General features: G+C 45.0%; 1 protein-coding gene across 1 annotated transcript in view; it reads right to left on the bottom strand.

The window, feature by feature from the left end:
* LOC133423421 (aspartyl/asparaginyl beta-hydroxylase-like) overlaps nt 1–17,481 on the bottom strand; it is a gene marked incomplete at its 5' end in the record, with an annotated part of 61,164 nt that overhangs the window by 4,317 nt on the left and 39,366 nt on the right. The window contains 7 exons of the mRNA XM_061713595.1: nt 865–1,000; nt 1,860–1,997; nt 5,613–5,702; nt 6,397–6,495; nt 8,096–8,232; nt 11,752–11,902; nt 12,886–12,972. Coding sequence (XP_061569579.1) covers nt 865–1,000; nt 1,860–1,997; nt 5,613–5,702; nt 6,397–6,495; nt 8,096–8,232; nt 11,752–11,902; nt 12,886–12,972 — 838 coding nt within the window. The remainder of the gene's footprint in view (nt 1–864; nt 1,001–1,859; nt 1,998–5,612; nt 5,703–6,396; nt 6,496–8,095; nt 8,233–11,751; nt 11,903–12,885; nt 12,973–17,481) is intronic.

Here is a 17,481-nt window from a genome sequence, read left to right as displayed (position 1 = left end):
ACAACCAGAAGAATATAGAGTGGATTAAAAATAAAAGTTAAGCACTGAGCTACATGTGTCTCCCGTCTGGGCCATTGCAGACTCATTGCCTGAGCAAGATATTACTAAAACCAAACATACCCGCCGTCTCTTTCTTCTAACTTTATGTGCGCGGCGCGGCGGCAGCGTGTTGTGTCGCATTAAATGTAGTCCGGGCGTAATACCAGCTGGTGAAATTAAACGAAAAAAATAAATAAATAAATAGATTAATTGTAATCGTTAATTTTAATCGGGTAATTTCATAACGGCAATTAATCGAAAATCGATTAATTGTTAACATCCCTACAAAAAAACAAAACAAAAAAACAAAAAATCACACATACACGAAGAAAAGAGCGCTGAAAGTTCACGACTGCTTCAAACCGGAAACCGGAAATGTGTTGCTACCAAGCGAACCAATCACAGCCCTCTCGTCTGCGTTTGGTCTGCGTCACCTCCACGCGTAGTTACAATTTCTGGGAGGTGCACGTCAGTGACGGGTCAGTGACGGCGTCAGTGACGGCGTCAGTGATGGCGTGTGGTACGCATTGACGCGTACCACACGCCGTAGGCACGGTGTCGTTTTGACGCAGAACCATAACTCAGCCTTTAAGCGTTAAGTAGTCGTACGGACGAGGGAAAGAAAGTGTTGTTGTATCTCTTGTTCCTTTTACCCAGTGGCTCATCAATAATCCTCTGGGAGGATAGTTAGCAGGGTGTGAGGGGGTTAAACAGATAGTTAGCAGGGTTGAGGGTCCTCCAGGACCTCCCGGAGGTTCCAGGACCTCCCGGAGGTTCCAGGACCTCCAGGTCCTCCAGGACCTCCAGGACCTCAGGTTGACCCACCTTGCTGCCAGAGCGTGAACTGGCCCCAGTCCCCCGTCTCCCGGAGGTTTTCCTCCTCGGGGACGAACAGTCCTCTCTCCGCGTCCATCACGGCCAGAGCTTCGTCGCGGATCGTCCTCCAGTTCCTCTCCAGCATCTGGAACCACACGGAACCGGGAACCGGGTCAGACCTGGACCTGGGGGGGAACCGGGTCAGACCTGGAACCGGGTCAGACCTGGAACCGGGTCAGACCTGGAACCGGGTCAGACCTGATCCCTCCCACAGATCCAGATCCACCACCAGATCCAGATCTGGAGAGATGGGACTATTGTTTTGCACAGTGTGGATATTTTTACTGGATAATATGTATTTCTGATTAATTAAAAACTACATAAATAGATTGTGTTTCCTCTTTCATATTTACATTATTGGTAACCATTTTATAAAAGCAATAATCACTTTAGGCCGTGGTATACGCTCATTATATCACTGTGATATAATGAGGCCATTTTTTCCCCCTGCCATTTTGAGAGAGGATTGTTTTCCCTCCAAGTTATTTGGAGGGAAAACAATCCCACCACAAGATCCAACAGATCCAGACCCAGGTCCAGACCCAGGGAAAAAAGAGGAAAAAAATATGAAAAAAGAGGAAAAAATATGGAAAAAGATATGGAAAAAAGAGGAAAAAATTATGGAAAAAAGAGGAGAAAAAGATGAAAAAAATAGGAGAAAAAGGAGAAACTGAGGAAAAAAAGAGGAGAGGAAAAAAGAGGAAAGAAATATGGAAAAAAGAGGAAAAAATATGGAAAAAAGAGGAAAAAAATATGGAAAAAAGAGGAAAAAAAGAGGAAAAAATATGGAAAAAAGAGGAAAAAATATGGAAAAAAGAGAAGATGAAAAAAGTGTAGACTCATTAGAAAACACTTGTTTCTGGCGGCCATTTTGAAAAATGGCCTAACCCCCCCCCCAGATCCAGGTCCAGGTCCCCCCCAGGTCCAGTCCCCCCCCCCCTTACCTTGACCAGGTCCGTGTAACCCGTCTCCTGCGGCGTCCACCAGGGCTGGGCCTTCAGCCCCTTCACGTTGTACAGAGATCTCTGCCACACGGAGGTGAAGTGGCCGCGCCGGTGGCCCTCCTCGTACCAGTCGTAGGCCTGGACAACAAACAAACAAATAAACACACACAAACAAACAACCTCGTTTGCACCACAGAAGAAGAACTTTTCAAACCTGCAACCCCTGTGAGGTTAATCAACCTTTGAACTTGTTTTGTCCTCCTGAAACTGTCACATGCTTGGCTAACAGAACTCACAGAAGCCACTTCCTGATTTACTCAGGGGTTTGGACTGTCCTGGTGACAGCTGACCACTGTAATGTCAGGAATCAATCACTGGTTACCACTTCCACCCATTGTCTACTGTCTACTGTTCACTCTTCATTGTCTTTATATGGTCATTTCCTTTTGGTCCTGGCTGACCTCAGACCCCCTGGACTGACATAATGACTAAAATTATGATTCTGATTATTACTGTCCTTGAACTGTTCTGTGTTTTCATTACCTGTATCATTCCGTGTCTAAGGGCAATGGTTCAAAGAACCATCCAACTTCCTTAGTCCAGTATTCTGAAGTCTATTGCCGACAACTCCAACGAACTCTAACTGATGACAAGGATGTTCATGATGACACTGGAGTGTTTCATCTTGTTTACTGTGAAATGTTTTAAGCTTTTATGTGTCTTGGCCATGGGTGATCGCTCACTAGGAGGGTCGGAGAGCAATTTTGCCCTAGATATAGCCTGGGTTTTCGCCTTTCCCTTGACATATTTCCTTGACATATAATTACCTGTTAACAAGCTTGCGTGAAGCGTGTTATAAGCTCCCCTTGCTATTTCTTAAATGTTTGAGGCTACTATTCTAAGCCTAATGGACGGATCTTAGTTGAAGTTTCAAAAGGACACCAGAAGGGAATTGTGAGGTTAATCAACCTATGAACTTGTTTTGTCCTCCTGAAACTGTCACATGCTTGGCTAACAGAAGTCACTTCTTGATCTACTCAGGGGTTTGGACCGTCCTGGTGACAGCTGACCACTGTAATGTCAGGAATCAATCACTGGTTACCACTTCCACCCATTGTCTACTGTCTACTGTTCACTCTTCATTGTCTTTATATGGTCATTTCCTTTTGGTCCTGGCTGACCTCAGACCCCCTGGACTGACATAATGACTAAAATTATGATTCTGATTATTACTGTCCTTGAACTGTTCTGTGTTTTCATTACCTGTATCATTCCGTGTCTAAGGGCAATGGTTCAAAGAACCATCCAACTTCCTTAGTCCAGTATTCTGAAGTCTATTGCCGACAACTCCAACGAACTCTAACTGATGGCAAGGATGTTCATGATGACACTGGAGTGTTTCATCTTGTTTACTGTGAAATGTTTTAAGCTTTTATGTGTCTTGGCCATGGGTGATCGCTCACTAGGAGGGTCGGAGAGCAATTTTGCCCTAGATATAGCCTGGGTTTTCGCCTTTCCCTTGACATATTTCCTTGACATATAATTACCTGTTAACAAGCTTGCGTGAAGCGTGTTATAAGCTCCCCTTGCTATTTCTTAAATGTTTGAGGCTACTATTCTAAGCCTAATGGACGGATCTTAGTTGAAGTTTCAAAAGGACACCAGAAGGGAATTGTGAGGTTAATCAACCTTTGAACTTGTTTTGTCCCCCTGAAACTGTCACATGCTTGGCTAACAGAAGTCACAGCAGCCACTTCCTGATCTACTCAGGGGTTTGGACTGTCCCGGTGACAGCTGACCACCGCCCCGGTGACAGCTGACCACCGCCCCGGTGACAGCTGACCACCGTCCCGGTGACAGCTGACCACCGTCCCGGTGACAGCTGACCACCGTCCCGGTGACAGCTGACCACCGTCCCGGTGACAGCTGACCACCGTCCCGGTGACAGCTGACCACCGTCCCGGTGACAGCTGACCACCGTCCCGGTGACAGCTGACCGCCGGTGACAGCTGACCGCCGTCCCGGTGACAGCTGACCGCCGTCCCGGTGACAGCTGACCGCCGTCCCGGTGACAGCTGACCGCCGTCCCGGTGACAGCTGTCCTGGTGACAGCTGACCACTGTCCTGGTGACATTTATCACGATAACGATAAAAAAATGCAAAAACGTCATCAACGGGAATTTTTCTTTCTTTCTTTCTTTCTTTCTTTCTTTCTTTCTTTCTTTCTTTCTTTCTTTCTTTCTTTCTTTCTTTCTTTCTTTCTTTCTTTCTTTCTTTCTTTCTTTCTTTCAGGCTCATTTCTTTTTTTCTTTTCTTTCAGGCTCATTTCTTTTTTTCTTTCTTTCTTTCTTTCTTTCTTTCTTTCTTTCTTTCTTTCTTTCTTTCTTTCAGGCTCATTTCTTTTTTTCTTTTCTTTCAGGCTCATTTCTTTCTTTTCTTTCAGGCTCATTTCTTTCTTTCTTTCTTTCTTTCTTTCTTTCTTTCTTTCTTTCTTTCTTTCTTTCTTTCTTTCTTTCTTTCTTTCTTTCTTTCTTTCTTTCTTTCTTTCCTGGTGACAGCTGACCACCGTCCCGGTGACAGCTGACCACCGTCCTGGTGACAGCTGACCACTCTAATGTCATGAACCAATCACACGTTATCACTTCCACCCATTGTCTACTGTTCACTCTTCATTAGGGATGGGCGGTACGGACTAAAACATTTATCACGATAATTTCTGGCATTTATCCCGATAACGATAAAAAAAATGCAAAAAAACGTCATCAACGGGAATTTTTTTTCTTTCTTTCTTTCTTTCTTTCTTTCTTTCTTTCTTTCTTTCTTTCTTTCTTTCTTTCTTTCTTTCTTTCTTTCTTTCTTTCTTTCTTTCTTTCAGGCTCATTTCTTTCTTTCTTTCTTTCTTTCTTTCTTTCTTTCTTTCTTTCTTTCTTTCTTTCTTTCTTTCTTTCTTTCTTTCTTTCTTTCTTTCTTTCTTTCTTTCTTTCTTTCTTTTCTTTCAGGCTCAATTCTTTCTTTCTTTCTTTCTTTCTTTCTTTCTTTCTTTCTTTCTTTCTTTCTTTCTTTCTTTCTTTCTTTCTTTCTTTCTTTCTTTCTTTCTTTCAGGCTCATTTCTTTTTTTCTTTTCTTTCAGGCTCATTTCTTTTCTTTCTTTCTTTCTTTCTTTCTTTCTTTCTTTCTTTCTTTCTTTCTTTCTTTCTTTCTTTCTTTCTTTCTTTCTTTCTTTCTTTCTTTCTTTTCTTTCAGGCTCAATTCTTTTTTTCTTTTCTTTCAGGCTCATTTCTTTCTTTCTTTCTTTTCTTTCAGGCTCATTTCCTTCCTTCCTTCCTTCCTTCCTTCCTTCCTTCCTTCCTTCCTTCCTTCCTTCCTTCCTTCCTTCCTTCCTTCCTTCCTTCCTTCCTTCCTTCCTTCCTTCCTTCCTTCCTTCCTTCCTTCCTTCCTCTTTCACGCACACGTACGTTGTGCGTCGATTTAACGCAGAATCATAAATCAGCTTTTCATCAACAGGAATTTATCATTTGCATTTTGCTGTCGCTGTGCTCCCCCCCTCCTGCAGAGGTGCGTTAAAACTATTCCAGTCTCTGTGTCTTTCCTCGTTATGAATTTATGTAATGTTGATTTAGACCTACCTACCTACCTACCTACCTACCTACCTACCTACCTACCTATCTATCTATCTATCTATCTATCTATCTATCTATCTATCTATCTATCTATCTATCTATCTATCTATCTATCTATCCATCATCCACTCACGGTTTTGTCTCCAACTCTCTGCAAAGCGTCTCCCAAGTGGAAGTAGAATCGTCCGTCATCCGTCCCCGGTTCACCGGACTGGAGGCCCTCCTGGAGACAGGAAGTGAGGTCACAACCAGGAAGTGAGGTCACAACCAGGAAGTGAGGTCGCAAGCAGGAAGTGAGGTTGCAAGCAGGAAGTGAGGTCACAACCAGGAAGTGAGGTCGCAAGCATGAAGTGAGTGGACACAGACAGGAAGTGAGGAGGACACAAACAGGAAGTGAAGAGGACACAAACAGGAAGTGAAGAGGACACAAACAGGAAGTGAAGAGGACATAAACAGGAAGTGAGGAGGCCACTAACAGGAAGTGAAGAGGACACAAACAGGAAGTGAAGAGGACACAAACAGGAAGTGAGGACACTAACAGGAAGTGAAGAGGACACTAACATGAAGTGAAGAGGACACAAACAGGAAGTGAGGACACTAACAGGAAGTGAAGAGGACACAAACAGGAAGTGAGGACACTAACAGGAAGTGAAGAGGACACAAACAGGAAGTGAGGACACTAACAGGAAGTGAAGAGGACACAAACAGGAAGTGAAGAGGACACTAACAGGAAGTGAAGAGGACACTAACAGGAAGTGAGGACACAGACAGGAAGTGAGGACACAGACAGGAAGTGAGGACACAAACAGGAAGTGAGGACACTAACAGGAAGTGAAAAGGACACAAATAGGAAGTGAGGACACTAACAGGAAATGAGGACACAGACAGGAAGTGAGGACACAAACAGGAAGTGGTACCCTCAGGAAGGGGATGCTCTCGGCGATCTGGTTCTCAGACTTGAGGATGAAGCCGTAGTGGACCTTAGCGAAGCCGTTGTGGGGGGAAGTTCTGAGGACCTGGAGGGGGATGGGGGGTCAGCAGGGGGACGGTGACCTTTGACCCGGGAGGGGGCCCGGCTGTGCGGTGTGTGTGTGTATGTATATATATATATATATATATATATATATATACATATACATATACATACATATACTGTATATACAGTGCCGTGCGAAGAACTTTGTGACCTTTTGTCACATTTCAGGCTTCGAACATAAAGATATAGAACTGTAATTTTTTGTGAAGAATCAACAACAAGTGGGACACAATCATGAAGTGGAACGAAATGTATTGGATATTTCAAACTTTTTTAACAAATAAAAAACTGAAAAATTGGGCGTGCAAAATGATTCAGCCCCCTTAAGTTAATACTTTGTAGCGCCACCTTTTGCTGCGATTACAGCTGTAAGTCACTTGGGGTTTGCGTTTGTGAACAGCAGTTTTCAGTTCTTTCCACAAATTCTCCATTGGATTCAGGTCTGGACTTTGACTTGGCCATTCTAACACCTGGATATGTTTTTTTGTGAACCATTCCATTGTAGATTTTGCTTTATATTTTGGATCATTGTCTTGTTGGAAGACAAATCTCCGTCCCAGTCTCAGGTCTTTTGCAGACTCCATCAGGTTTTCTTCCAGAGTGGTCCTGTATTTGGCTCCATCCATCTTCCCTGTCCCTGCTGAAGAAAAGCAGGCCCAAACCATGATGCTGCCACCACCATGTTTGACAGTGGGGATGGTGTGTTGAGGGTGATGAGCTGTGTTGCTTTTACGCCAAACAGAACGTCTTGCATTGTTGCCAAAGAGTTCGATTTTGGTCTGATCTGACCAGAGCACCTTCTTCAACATGTTTGTGTCTCCCAGGTGGCTTGTGGCAAACTTTAAACGACACTTTGTATGGATATCTTTAAGAAATGGCTGTCTTCTTGCCACTCTTCCATAAAGGCCAGAATTGTGCAGTATATGACTGATTGTTGTCGTAGGACAGAGTCTCCCACCTCAGCTGTAGGTGACCTCTGACCTCTGACCTCTGCAGTTCATCCAGAGTGATCATGGGCCTCTTGGCTGCATCTCTGATCAGTCTTCTCGTTGTATGAGCTGAAAGTGTAGAGGGACGGCCAGGTCTTGGTAGATTTGCAGTGGTCTGGTGTGTTCCTTGTTCTTCATGATGCTCTCTGCGCTTTAAACGACCTCTGAGACGATCACGGTGCAGGTGCATTTAGACGGAGACGTGATTACACACTGGTGGATTCCATTTATCATCATTAGTCATTTAGGTCAACACTGGATCATTCAGAGATCCTCACTGAACTTCTGGACAGAGTTTGCTGCACTGAAAGTAAAGGGGCTGAATAATTTTGCACGGCCACTTTTTCAGTTTTTTATTTGTTAAAAAAGTTTGAAATATCCAATACATTTCGTTCCACTTCATGATTGTGTCCAACTTGTTGATTCTTCACAAAACATTACAGTTTTATATCTTTATGTTTGAAGCCTGAAATGTGGCAAAAGGTCACAAAGTTCAAGGGGGCCAAATACCTTCGCAAGGCACTGTATATGTGTGTATATGTGTGTGTATGTGTGTATATGTGTGTATATGTGTGTGTATGTGTCTGTTACCTCCTCGTACACCCTCTTGGCCCCCTCGTTGTCTCCAAGCAGCAGGTGAGCGACTCCCAGCTCGTTTTTCAGGTCCAGGTCGTCGGGGAAGATCTGGACCAACCGCTCCAGCGTGGTCAGGGAGCCACGCATACGACCTGGGGGGAGAGGTCAGAGGTCAGAGGTCAGGGACCCGCGCATACAACCTGGGGGGTCGATTCCGATTCCATTTTCGATTCTGTTTAACGATTCGATTCTTTATCGATTCTCATTTGAAAAAATGAGAACAAACAGGTCGATTAGCATCAACTTTGTTTTATATCTTTGAACAAAAAAATACAAGTGAGGTCTTGAGACGCCTCCAGGCTTGGGCTTCTCCATGGTGTCAGGGGGGCCCACAAAACTATCTGTAATATAAAATATGTATTTAATATAAAATAATAATAATAATAAAATGAATATTCTTATGTAGAAATTAACTAAATAGAACAAATTATTCTGTGGCAATTACACAAGAATGTCCAGTAACATGTTCAACACCACAAACTTTCATTCATTCATTCTGGCCTGATGATGAAAGGAGAAGATAGCAGCAGAAGCTAGTGGTAGAAGCTAGCAGTAGGCTAGCGGTAGAAGCTAGCGGTAGAAGCTAGTGGTAGAAGCTAACGGTAGAAGCTAGCAGTAGGCTAACGGTAGAAGCTAGCGGTAGAAGCTAACGGTAGAAGCTAGCAGTAGGCTAGCGGTAGAAGCTAGCGGTAGAAGCTAGTGGTAGAAGCTAGCGATAGAAGCTAATGGTAGAAGCTAACAGTAGAAGCTAGCAGTAGAAGCAAGCAGTAGAAGCTAACGGTAGAAGCTAGCAGTAGGCTAAAGGTAGAAGCTATCGGTAGAAGCTAGCGATAGAAGCTAATGGTAGAAGCTAGCGGTAGAAGCTAGCAGTAAAAGCTAGCGGTAGCCTAGTAGTCTGCTGGAGAAGCTAGCGGTAGGCTAGTAGGAAAAGCTAGTGGTAGAAACTAGCGGTACGCTAGTAGTCTGCTGGAGAAGCTAGCAGTAGAAGCTAGTGGTAGAAGCTAGCGGTAGAAGCTAGTGGTAGAAGCTAACGGTAGAAGCTAGCAGTAGGCTAGCGGTAGAAGCTAGCGGTAGAAGCTAGTGGTAGAAGCTAGCGATAGAAGCTAATGGTAGAAGCTAGCGATATAAGCTAATGGTAGAAGCTAACAGTAGAAGCTAGCAGTAGAAGCAAGCAGTAGAAGCTAATGGTAGAAGCTAGCGGTAGAAGCTAATGGTAGAAGCTAGCAGTAGGCTAGTGGTAGAAGCTAATAGTAGAAGCTAGCAGTAGGCTATCAGTAGAAGCTAGCGGTAGAAGCTAGCGGTAAAAGCTAGCGGTAGCCTAGTAGTCTGCTGGAGAAGCTAGCGGTAGGCTAGTAGGAAAAGCTAGTGGTAGAAACTAGCGGTACACTAGTAGTCCGCTGGAGAAGCTAGCGGTAGAAGCTAGTGGTAGAAGCTAACGGTAGAAGCTAGCAGTAGGCTAGCGGTAGAAGCTAGCGGTAGAAGCTAGTGGTAGAAGCTAGCGATATAAGCTAATGGTAGAAGCTAGCGATATAAGCTAATGGTAGAAGCTAACAGTAGAAGCTAGCAGTAGAAACAAGCAGTAGAAGCTAGTGGTAGAAGCTAATGGTAGAAGCTAGCAGTAGGCTAGCGGTAGAAGCTATCGGTAGAAGCTAGCGATAGAAGCTAATGGTAGAAGCTAGCGGTAGAAGCTAGCGGTAGAAGCTAGCAGTAGCCTAGTAGTCTGCTGGAGAAGCTAGCGGTAGGCTAGTAGGAAAAGCTAGTGGTAGAAACTAGCGGTACGCTAGTAGTCTGCTGGAGAAGCTAGCTGTAGAAGCTAGTGGTAGAAGCTAGCGGTAGAAGCTAGTGGTAGAAGCTAACGGTAGAAGCTAGCAGTAGGCTAGCGGTAGAAGCTAGCGGTAGAAGCTAGTGGTAGAAGCTAGCGATAGAAGCTAATGGTAGAAGCTAACAGTAGAAGCTAGCAGTAGAAGCAAGCAGTAGAAGCTAACGGTAGAAGCTAGCGGTAGAAGCTAATGGTAGAAGCTAGCAGTAGGCTAGCGGTAGAAGCTAATGGTAGAAGCTAGCAGTAGGCTATCGGTAGAAGCTAGCGGTAGAAGCTAGCGATAGAAGCTAGCGGTAGAAGCTAGCGGTAAAAGCTAGCGGTAGCCTAGTAGTCTGCTGGAGAAGCTAGCGGTAGGCTAGTAGGAAAAGCTAGTGGTAGAAACTAGCGGTACGCTAGTAGTCCACTGGAGAAACTAGTGGTAGAAGCTAGCGGTAGAAGCTAGTGGTAGAAGCTAACGGTAGAAGCTAGCAGTAGGCTAGCGGTAGAAGCTAGCGGTAGAAGCTAGCGATAGAAGCTAATGGTAGAAGCTAGCGATATAAGCTAATGGTAAAAGCTAACAGTAGAAGCTAGCAGTAGAAACAAGCAGTAGAAGCTAGTGGTAGAAGCTAACGGTAGAAGCTAGCGGTAGAAGCTAACGGTAGAAGCTAGCGGTAGAAGCTAATGGTAGAAGCTAGCAGTAGGCTAGCGGTAGAAGCTAGCAGTAGGCTAGCGGTAGAAGCTAGCGGTAGAAGCTAGTGGTAGAAGCTAGCGATATAAGCTAATGGTAGAAGCTAGCGATATAAGCTAATGGTAAAAGCTAACAGTAGAAGCTAGCAGTAGAAACAAGCAGTAGAAGCTAGTGGTAGAAGCTAACAGTAGAAGCTAGCGGTAGAAGCTAACGGTAGAAGCTAGCGGTAGAAGCTAATGGTAGAAGCTAGCAGTAGGCTAGCGGTAGAAGCTATTGGTAGAAGCTAGCGGTAGAAGCTAGCGGTAGAAGCTAGCGGTAGAAGCTAGCGGTAGCCTAGTAGTCTGCTGGAGAAGCTAGCGGTAGGCTAGTAGGAAAAGCTAGTGGTAGAAACTAGCGTTACGCTAGTAGTCCGCTGGAGAAGCTAGCGGTAGAAGCTAGCGGTAGAAGCTAGTGGTAGAAGCTAGCGGTAGAAGCTAGTGGTAGAAGCTAACGGTAGGCTAGCGGTAGAAGCTAGTGGTAGAAGCTAGCGGTAGGCTAGTAGTCTGCTGGAGAAGCTAGCGATAGGCTAGTAGGAAAAGCTAGTGGTAGAAACTAGCGGTACGCTAATAGTCCGCTGGAGAAGCTAGTGGTAGAAGCTAGTGGTAGAAGCTAGCAGTAGGCTAGCGGTAGAAGCTAGTGGTAGAAGCTAGCAGTAGGCTAGCGGTAGAAGCTAGTGGTAGAAGCTAGTGGTAGAAGCTAGCGGTAGGCTAGTAGTCTGCTGGAGAAGCTAGCGGTAGGCTAGTAGGAAAAGCTAGTGGTAGAAACTAGCTGTACGCTAGTAGTCCGCTGGAGAAGCTAGTGGTAGAAGCTAGCGGTAGAAGCTAACGGTAGAAGCTAGCAGTAGGCTAGCGGTAGAAGCTAGTGGTAGAAGCTAGCGGTAGAAGCTAACGGTAGAAGCTAGCAGTAGGCTAGCGGTAGAAGCTAGCGGTAGGCTAGTAGTCCCCCGGAGTGCTCGACTCCTCCTGCCGCACGCCGGCCGACTCTGCGGGTTGCGGATGAAAATACCAGCCTGGACCAGGACCTGGTCCAGGTCCAGGACCTGGTCCAGGACCAGGACCTGGTCCAGGTCCAGGTCTAGGTACTGACCCAGGAACTGCTGCCGCTCCGCCCGTCTCTTCAGCGCCGCCCTCAGCAGGTCCGGCGTGGCGTCAGGAAGCTCCGCCGCCTCCCGGTACGAGTTGATGGATTTCTGGAGGAGATCGTTGCTACGGAGACGCTCGGCCAGGTCGTCCTCCGCCTGGAAACACACACATATACACATTATACACACACACACACACACACACACACACACACACACACACACACACACACACACATTACACACACACACACACACACACACACACACACACACACACACACACACACACACACACACACACACACACACACACACACACACACACACACACACACACACATAGCAGGACTAGGTGGTCCTGGTCTGGGGCGTCCAGGACTAGTTACCTGGACCCCCCAGACCGGGTCCAGCAGGATCCGGTTCCAGCAGGTTTACCTGGACCCCCCAGGTCCTGGTCCAGCAGGTCTAGGGGGTCCTGGTCCTGGTCCTGGTCCAGGACTAGTTACCTGGACCCCCCAGGTCCAGGTCTAGGGGGTCCAGGACTAGGGGGTCCAGGACTAGGGGGTCCTGGTCTAGGGGTCCTGGTCCAGGACTAGTTACCTGGACCCCCCAGACCAAGTCCAGCAGGATCGGGTTCCAGCAGGTTTACCTGGACCCCCCAGGTCCTGGTCTAGGGGGGGTCAGGACTAGTTACCTGGACCCCCCAGACCAGGTCCAGCAGGACTAGGGGGTCCTGGTCTAGGGGGTCCTGGTCTAGGGGTCCTGGTCTAGGGGTCCTGGTCCAGGACTAGTTACCTGGACCCCCCAGACCAGGTCCAGCAGGATCCGGTTCCAGCAGGTTTACCTGGACCCCCCAGGTCCTGGTCCAAGGGGTCCAGATCTAGGGGGTCCTGGTCTAAGGGGGGTCAGGACTAGTTACCTGGACCCCCCAGGTCCTGGTCCAGCAGGACTAGGGGGTCCTGGTCCAGGACTAGTTACCTGGACCCCCCAGGTCCTGGTCTAGGGGGTCCTGGTCCAGCAGGTCTAGGGGGTCCTGGTCCAGGGGGTCCTGGTCCAGGACTAGTTACCTGGACCCCCCATGTCCTGGTCCAGCAGGACTAGGGGGTCCTGGTCTAGGGGGGGTCAGGACTAGTTACCTGGGCTCTCCCGTAGCGAGCTCGGGGACTCTGAGGAAACTGTTGAACCAGAGACTCAAACGCCTTCAGGGATTCCTGGACCTTCCCCTGTAAACAAGTAAACAACAACAATAACAACCTGTAGACAAGTAAACAACAACAATAACAACCTGTAAACAAGTAAACAACAACAATAACAACCTGTAAACAAGTAAACAACAACAATAACAACCTGTAAACAAGTAAACAACAACAATAACAACAATAACAACCTGTAAACAAGTAAACAACAACAATAACAACCTGTAAACAAGTAAACAACAACAATAACAACCTGTAAACAAGTAAACAACAACAATAACAACCTGTAAACAAGTAAACAACAACAATAACAACCTGTAAACAAGTAAACAACAACAATAACAACCTGTAAAAAAGTAAACAACAACATAAACAAACATCAGGGATTCCTGGGGTTTATTCCAACAAGGAGGTTTACTGGCTAAACTGGGTATGTTAACCCAGGGTCAATGGTAAACCTGGGATTTCTGTTCCAAAATGGTCAGGTTAAGTAAGTCACCATGGTAACAGGGTTAAGTACGTCACCATGGTAACAGGGTTAAGTACGTCACCATGGTAACAGGGTTACTTTAGGGATATTTTCGGGTTTTTTCGGGTTTATTTTCGGATTTGTTTTGGGTTTTTTCTGGTTAATTTTCGTTTTTTTTTCGGGTTTATTTTCGGGTGTGTTTCAGGTTTTTTCGGGTTTATTTTCGGGTTTTTTCGGTTTATTTTCGGGTGTGTTTCGGGTTTTTTCGGGTTTATTTTCAGGTTTTTTCGAGTTTATTTTCGGGTGTGTTTCGGGTTTATTTTCGGGTTTATTTTCGCGTTTTTTCGGGTTTATTTTCGGGTTTATTTTCGCGTTTTTTCGGGTTTATTTTCGGGTGTGTTTCGGGTTTATTTTCGGGTTTATTTTCGCGTTTTTTCGGGTTTATTTTCGGGTTTATTTTCGCGTTTTTTCGGGTTTATTTTCGGGTGTGTTTCGGGTTTATTTTCGCGTTTTTTCGGGTTTATTTTCGGGTTTATTTTCGCGTTTTTTCGGGTTTATTTTCGGGTGTGTTTCGGGTTTTTTCTGGTTTATTTTCAGGTTTTTTTCTGGTTTATTTTCGGGTTTTTTCGTAACAGTGTTACCATGGTCACAGGGTTAGGGTTACCATGGTAACAGGGTTAAGTAAGTTACCATGGTAACAGGGTTAGGGTTAGGGCTCTGAACATAACCTGCTAGGGGGAGGTTTTATGCCGGTTTTGTTCAGGTTCTGTTCAGATAACCCAGTTATGTTCCGGTATTTAAGTTGCGTAACTTGTTACACATAGATGCCCAAATTATCCGTGTAATTCACCGTGAGAGGGTGATAAGACCACGATATGACATTTTATCTTTCCCCGATGAGTATTTACGAGAGCGCTAGCGTTTTTCAGCAGAATCCCTGATTTATTTGAGTAACCTTCTCCATCCATCACTGTAAACCCTAATAAGTTCACAGAACTCAAAAAATATTTTGTAACTGATTACCCGAAAATATTAAAATATTTTTAAATGTTTTAAGTTTATATAAAATAAAAATTACACTTACAGTTGCCTTAAATTATCTTAATATTATCTTTAAAAAAAGTAATATTCCACAACTTATAGTCTGTGGGAAATACACTCAAAATTCATTCTAAAATCAAATACTGATGCCAGCCCACTACACATATAATCAGCTAATAATGTTAAATAATGTGTTTAATGTTTACGTGGGTCTGCCCTCTTTTCCTGCAAACAATGTGCATCGCTCTCCGCTTTTTTGCATCTGGGAGTTTCTGTACAGTATTGGAGACGCTGAACATATCGGGAAAGCAACTGCCTGTCGGTGCATAAAGTGTGCCTCCCCACGGTCACTACCCCGTACCCCGATCCTGCTGGAGCGCAAACGCTTCAACGTGACTCACAGCAGAACCCGGGTTACACACCGAGTCTACACTTTTTTCATCTTCTCTTCTTTTAATCTTTTTTCCTCTTTTTTCAATATTTTTTTCCTTTTTCTCCTCTTTTTACCTCTTTTTCCATATTTTTTTCCTCCTTTTTTCCATATTTTTTTCCTCTTTTTCTCTTTTTTCATCTTCTCTTTTTCCATATTTTTCCTCTTTTTCTCTTTTTTTCCTCAGTTTCTCCTTTTTCTCTCGTCTTTTTTCCTCTTTTTTTCCCTCTATCCCCAAAATAACTGGACCTGAGGGGGGTTAGGACCTGAGGGGGGTTAGGACCTGAGGGGGGTTAGGACCTGAGGGGGGGTTAGGACCTGAGGGGGGTTAGGACCTGAGGGGGTTAGGACCTGAGGGGGTTAGGACCTGAGGGGGGTTAGGACCTGAGGGGGTTAGGACCTGAGGGGGGGTTAGGACCTGAGGGGGTTAGGACCTGAGGGGGGTTAGGACCTGAGGGGGTTAGGACCTGAGGGGGTTAGGACCTGAGGGGGGTTAGGACCTGAGGGGGTTAGGACCTGAGGGGGGTTAGGACCTGAGGGGGGTTAGGACATTTTTAAAAATGGCCGCCAGAAACAAGTGTTTTCTAATGAGTCTACACTTTTTTCATATTCTCTTCTTTTCATCTTTTTTCCATATTTTTTCCTCTTTTTTCCCTCATTTTCTCCTTTTTCTCCTATTTTTTTCATCTTTTTTCCATATTTTTTTCCTCTTTTTTCATCTTCTCTTTTTTCATATTTTTCTCCTCTTTTTTCATATTTTTTCCTCTTTTTTTCCTCTTTTTTCCTCTTTTTTCCCTCAGTTTCTCCTTTTTCTCCTATTTTTTTCATATTTTTCTCCTCTTTTTTCATATTTTTTCCTCTTTTTTCCGTATTTTTTCCTCTTTTTTCATCTTCTCTTTTTCCATATTTTTCCTCTTTCTCTTTTTTTCCTCAGTTTCTCCTTTTTCTCTCGTCTTTTTTTCCTCTTTTTTTCCCTCTATCCCCAAAATAACTGGACCTGAGGGGGGTTAGGACCTGAGGGGGGTTAGGACCTGAGGGGGGGGTTAGGACCTGAGGGGGGTTAGGACCTGAGGGGGGTTAGGACCTGAGGGGGGTTAGGACCTGAGGGGGGTTAGGACCTGAGGGGGGTTAGGACCTGAGGGGAGTTAGGACCTGAGGGGGGTTAGGACCTGAGGGGAGTTAGGACCTGAGGGGGGGGTTAGGACCTGAGGGGGGTTAGGACCTGAGGGGGGTTAGGACCTGAGGGGGGGGTTAGGACCTGAGGGGGGTTAGGACCTGAGGGGGGTTAGGACCTGAGGGGGGTTAGGACCTGAGGGGGGGGTTAGGACCTGAGGGGGGTTAGGACCTGAGGGGGGGGTTAGGACCTGAGGGGAGTTAGGACCTGAGGGGAGTTAGGACCTGAGGGGGGTTAGGACCTGAGGGGGGTTAGGACCTGAGGGGGGTTAGGACCTGAGGGGGGTTAGGACCTGAGGGGGGTTAGGACATTTTTCAAAATGGCCGCCAGAAACAAGTGTTTTCTAATGAGTCTACACTTTTTTCATCTTCTCTTCTTTTCATCTTTTTTCCATATTTTTTTCCTCTTTTTTCCCTCAGTTTCTCTTTTTTCTCCTATTTTTTTCATCTTTTTCTCCTCTTTTTTCCATATTTTTTCCCTCTTTTTCTCCTCTTTTTTCCATATTTTTTCCCTCTTTTTCTCCTCTTTTTTCCATATTTTTTCCCTCTTTTTCCATCTTCTCTTTTTTTCATATTTTTCTCCTCTTTTTTCATATTTTTTCCTCCTTTTTTCCATATTTTTTCCCTCAGTTTCTCCTTTTTCTCCTAATTTTTTCATCTTTTTCTCCTCTTTTTTCCATATTTGTTTTCATATTTTTCTCCTCTTTTTTTCCATATTTTTTCCTCTTTTTCCCTCAGTTTCTCCTTTTACCTCCTCTTTTTACCTCTTTTTCTCCTCTTTTTTCCATATTTTTTTCCTCTTTTTTCCATATTTTTTCCTCTTTTTTCCATAGTTTTTTTCCTCTCTTCTCTTTTTTTCCTCAGTTTCTCCTTTTTCTCCTATTTTCCTCATATTTTTTCCTCTTTTTTCCATATTTTTTTCCTCTTTTTCTCTTTTTTCATCTTCTCTTTTTCCATATTTTTCCTCTTTTTTTCCTCAGTTTCTCCTTTTTCTACTATTTTTTTCATCTTTTTCTCCTCTTTTTTCCATATTTTTTCCTATTTTTTCCACATTTTTTTCATATTTTTTCCTCTTTTTCCATATTTTTTCCTCTTTTTCTCTTTTTTTCCTCAGTTTCTCCTTTTTCTCTCGTCTTTTTTTCCTCTTTTTTTCCCTCTATCCCCAAAATAACTGGACCTGAGGGGGTTAGGACCTGAGGGGGGTTAGGACCTGAGGGGGGTTAGGACCTGAGGGGGGTTAGGACCTGAGGGGGGTTAGGACCTGAGGGGGGTTAGGACCTGAGGGGGTTAGGACCTGAGGGGGGTTAGGACCTGAGGGGGGTTAGGACCTGAGGGGGGTTAAGACCTGAGGGGGGTTAGGACCTGAGGGGGGTTAGGACCTGAGGGGGGGGTTAGGACCTGAGGGGGGGGTTAGGACCTGAGG

Source organism: Cololabis saira, chromosome 22, assembly GCF_033807715.1.
Source record: "Cololabis saira isolate AMF1-May2022 chromosome 22, fColSai1.1, whole genome shotgun sequence".
Classification (NCBI taxonomy): domain Eukaryota; kingdom Metazoa; phylum Chordata; class Actinopteri; order Beloniformes; family Belonidae; genus Cololabis; species Cololabis saira.
This window is presented reverse-complemented; position numbering and strand designations above follow the sequence as displayed.